The 4,631-nt window shown below is 43.6% G+C and overlaps 1 protein-coding gene across 1 annotated transcript in view; it reads right to left on the reverse strand.

Moving 5' to 3' along the window:
• LOC103582156 (clusterin-like protein 1) overlaps positions 1-979 on the reverse strand; it is a gene marked incomplete at both ends in the record, with an annotated part of 11,780 nt that extends 10,801 nt beyond the window's left edge. Inside the window, one exon of the mRNA XM_008563828.1 lies at positions 878-979. Coding sequence (XP_008562050.1) covers positions 878-979 — 102 coding nt within the window. The remainder of the gene's footprint in view (positions 1-877) is intronic.
• Positions 980-4,631: the final 3,652 nt, after the last annotated feature.

Genomic DNA, 4,631 nt, shown 5'->3' on the forward strand with positions numbered 1-4,631 from the left:
TCTGAGAATTGGTCTACTTCTCCCCTACACAGGAAGAGCTCAGAGCTGACAGCCTGTGGTTTTCTTGCTAACACAGGCACAGGCTTGTAACCACAGAGCTATGAGGTACAGAAGTACTTAGCTGATTTTATGTCTCTACATAGCTAAGTCAAACCAGCAGATGGCCAAGTGTTTACCAGTAAAGAAGTCAGAAGGGAAATCACCTAGAGATGGATGGGTGTCAACCAATGAGCTTTAGGGTCACTTAAGTTAGCCAATAAACACTGCTTATGGCTTTGTCTCCTGGCTGCCAGAAAAGTTGCCCCTAAAAAATGTATAAAAAGACAGCTAAAAAGCCTAACGGGGTCTCACCCCAGCTTGGCGGTGAGAACCCAGCGCGTTGGAAATAATAAACCTCTTGCGAATTGCATTGCTCGTGGTCTTGTGGTCTCTTTGAGGCGAGTATTCCTGTTCTATGTGAGATTGGGATTCATCCCAAATCTTACACTTCTTTCACTTATGCTGCCTTTAGCTGTTGTATGTTCTTAAACACTGCAAGAAAGTGCAATTCTTGTATGTCAAAGCAAATTTTCCTGTTGAGTTACATTCTAATTGCAGAGATGCTATCTTTTGACGTCTTCATTCTTCTTGTCCATATTCTGAGCACTCCCCCTTGTGGTGCTTGTGACCCTTGGCCAGGTCCTGCTCATGGTGGTAACGACCCAGCAGTGGTGGCTCCTGTCCCTGAGAGACTCAGCCCTGCCCCTGGAGTCCCCTTAGGCAGGCACGTGGCACAACTGGCTTTTCTTCCTGTGCCCCTGCCCAGACCCCCAGCCTCGCTGCAGGTGTGGACTCCTGAAGACCGACCCCCTCTGTGCCTGAGGTGGTTCAGGTGTACAGGGGGTAGAATGGCCTGGTCCATGNCTGCCAAAGACACCTGGCATAGCCTTTCTTCCTCATCCAGATGTTCTTGAACTTCATTCATGAGTTTCAGGGCCTCCTGAAATTACAAAGCAGAAATTACAAAGCAGAAACAAACATCCTATTTCCACTTCATGATTCTATATGTATGTATCTTAGCTGATTTCATCATTGGAAATGTGCATATTCTAAACTACTTCTCTAGTCTTTCTCCTCAGTCCCTTAGCAGTTGATGGATCTGCTCCAATGCTTTCTGTTTGATTAGTAAGAGCACTGATTGATCCCTATTAAAGACTGTGAAAATCTTACTCATCGGTTCATTCATTTGGTCAACAAGTATTTACTGAGTGTTCGCTATGGGACAGACATTATGTTAGATGTGGGTGAACCAAAAAAGCCATCCCTAGCTGGGGGAACAGCTATGATTTATCTGTTTGCTTGTCTGTCTGCACGTCTAGTACATGGGGGACGTGGAAGGCGAGCTTTAAGGCTTATAAAGCTGACCGGTTTTACTTCTTTCACTTACGCTGCCTTTAACTGTTGTTATGTTCTTAAACACTGCAAGAAAGTGCAATTCTTGTATGTCAAAGCAAATTTTCCTGTTGAGTTACATTCTAATTGCAGAGATGCTATCTTTTGACGTCTCCATTCTTCTTGTCCATATTCCGAGCACTCCCCCTTGTGGTGCTTGTGACCCTTGGCCAGGTCCTGCTCAGGGTGGTAACGACCCAGCAGCAGAGGCTCCTGCCCCTGAGAGACTCAGCCCTGCCCCTGGAGTCCCCCTAGGCAGGCATGTGGCACAACTGGCTTTTCTTCCTGTGCCCCTGCCTAGACCCCCAGCCTCGCTGCAGGTGTGGACTCCTGAAGACCGACCCCCTCTGTGCCTGAGGTGGTTCAGGTGTACAGGGGGTAGAATGGCCTGGTCCATGAGAAGACAGCCTCAGAGCTAAAGGCAACTCCCTTAAGTGAAGACTGCATGAGGGGGAAGTTTCTGTCCTTAAAACCAATTTATTGTGCATTTTTACCCAACAGGAAAGAAAAATCACCCTTTCCTGGTGTATTAAGCCCAAAGAATCACCCGGGCACCGACAATCTTCCCCACGCCCCTGTTGGCTGGGATTTTTCAGCTGCCCTCACTGCAGAGTTCGGTGCTAAGCCAGGCAGCATTTGCCATGGCCCACAGAGGAAAACTGGTAGTCCCCAGCAGCCGATGCTTATTCCACCATATTCTGGTTTATTAGAACATGACAATGGCTCTAAAAATAGAGCAGATGCAATTAACAGTGGAGGCAAATTAACCTGGCACATTCATTATCCTAGGGCTTTCTCCCTTTGTAATTGGATATAGCACTGCCGAGCCAGGCGTATACTCTAATCAGTATGTGCTCTACTATGGAGAGAGAAATTCCACTCAATTTCATATTCAGCTCTCTTCTTGAAGGGGAAGGGAAATCCAGGCCAGTAGAATTGGAGCCTTTTATGGGGCAGAGCTCATCCTATTCAGGTCACCCCCCTCTGTGATTTTCTCTGCCCAGAAGATTGCCAAAGGGGACAAAAAAGAAAAAACATGCCAGTGCTACAGGACATACATGAATAAGGCAAAAGGAGATGGGAAGATAGTGTGTGTGTGTGCACACATGTGTGCATGCTGCACGTAAGAGGGCAGGCACATGGAAGGAGAGATTCAGGTGGCAGAGAATGTCTTCAAATGTTTGGCCTCCAGGGGAAAAATTTAAAGCAAATTGAAATCAGAGACTGTAATATTATTATTCCAGAATATAAATCAGCAAACATTTATTGGATACCTACAATGCTCAAATGAAGACAAATAAGATTTGATTCCTGCCCTCAAAGAGCTTACAATCTAGTGGGAACATGTTCACAAATAACAAATACAAGGCAGAAAGAGTCAGGGTATTTCTAAGACAGATACATACAATGTCATACAGGAATGCACCTTTTATTGCACTGTTCTACCTGTATATACCTCCACTACTACACTCACCTTCCTTTATTTCAATAGTTTATTTTCATATTGAATCAGTCAGGGTCTGCCCAGGAAACAAAAGTTACACTCAAAGGAAATAATGAAAATAATTTTAGGAAGGGACTCTTTTCAGAAGTGGACAGAGTTAAGGAAATCAGTGATTGTATACAGGAGCCCAGTGAGTGCTGGAGCCTGGGAGGAGGGAATTGCAGCTGTGGAGGAACCACCGGAGCTGGCAGCCAAAACTGCCTCCCACTGAACTCAATCAGAAGACACAGAGCAAGGAGCCTCTGTGATGCAGCTCAGAGGCCAAATCCTTGAGGCACAAAGCAGGACAGAGAAAGGTGGAGAATGGATCCAGGGCAGAGGGTGGCAAACCAAGACAAAGCAGCACGTATGTTCATCTCCCACCTAGGTGGAAGGTTCTCCAGGGCAGGACCATTTTTCATTCATTCTCATAGCCCCAGCACTTAGTACAGGGTTTGGCCCAGAGTAAGCATTCAATAAATGTCTGTGGAAGCAAAATACAATGCTAGGACATGTACTACATTTAACTTAACATTTGAGGGAAGGCAGGCAGGAAGACAGGCAAAATAGATAAAATATTATCTATTTTGGGGCCATTTTCATTCCCTTTCACAAAGAATTATTCTATATGTTTCTTGATATCATATCTAACTTAGATGACAACGGCACAATCAGGGTAGAATCCACTGTAAAGGTTTTAATTTTTATTTTTCTACTTTGCTGAGTTCAATCTAATAGCTCCATAAGCAACATGAATCTGGAAATAGAAGTATCCATGCGGGGCTATCAGCACAAGATACAAAGCACGAGAACCACAAAATATTTCAATTAGCAATGCTTGTTCATCACTTGAACATCAAAATCTCTGGATCCTAGCACACAGTAGGTAATTAATAAAAGCTTGTTAACTGTCTAGAATCAGGTGAGCCAGGTAGATTTTTTAAAGTATGAAGTCATCCAGATACTCTGACAGATATGAGGCTGTTGGGTAGGGTGACAACCATCCTGGTTTGCCTGGGATTGTCCTGGCTTTAGCACTGATAGTCTCTGGTCTGAGAAACCCCCAATCCCAGGTGAATTGGGACACTTGGTCACCCCATGATTAGGGTCAGTTAAAAAACTGTAGATTTTTTTTTTTTTTNGTGGCTGCAACATCAACCAGTCTGGTGACAGCTGACACACAGCTGTGGGGTCAGCCTGTCAGACTAACACATTCCAGTTGCTTAGTGGACTCGCCAGGGCCACGATGCTTGGAAGTGGAGAGAAGCAAGCAGCTGTCTGGAATTCAGTGGCCACCAACTTATAGGTATATAGGTATAGGTAGGAAATGTTAAAACTTCTACTTGTATTTTTTAATAAAAAAATTGACTGGGGGAGGGAAAATAGGGCTTCGTTAATAGGCATAGACTTTCAGTTTTTGCAAGATGAGAAGAACTCTGCAGATTGGTCGCATGACAGTGTCAATATAGTTAATACTACTGAACTGGACACTTAAAAGTGGGTAAGATGGTAACTTGTATGCTATGCATATACCATAATTTAACATTTAAAAATAAATAAAAAGTAATTAAAAAGTAATTTACTCTCAACATTAAAATTTAAAATGTTTTCCAAATTATTTTTGTTACATTTTGCATTTCCTCTATGATTTAAGGGTAATGTTGGAAGATAACCTTTTTTAAAAANGACCAATAACAAGTGAGGAAATTGAATCAGT

This window comes from Galeopterus variegatus, unplaced genomic scaffold (genome assembly GCF_000696425.1).
Source record: "Galeopterus variegatus unplaced genomic scaffold, G_variegatus-3.0.2 Scaffold15084, whole genome shotgun sequence".
In the NCBI taxonomy this organism is placed as follows: domain Eukaryota; kingdom Metazoa; phylum Chordata; class Mammalia; order Dermoptera; family Cynocephalidae; genus Galeopterus; species Galeopterus variegatus.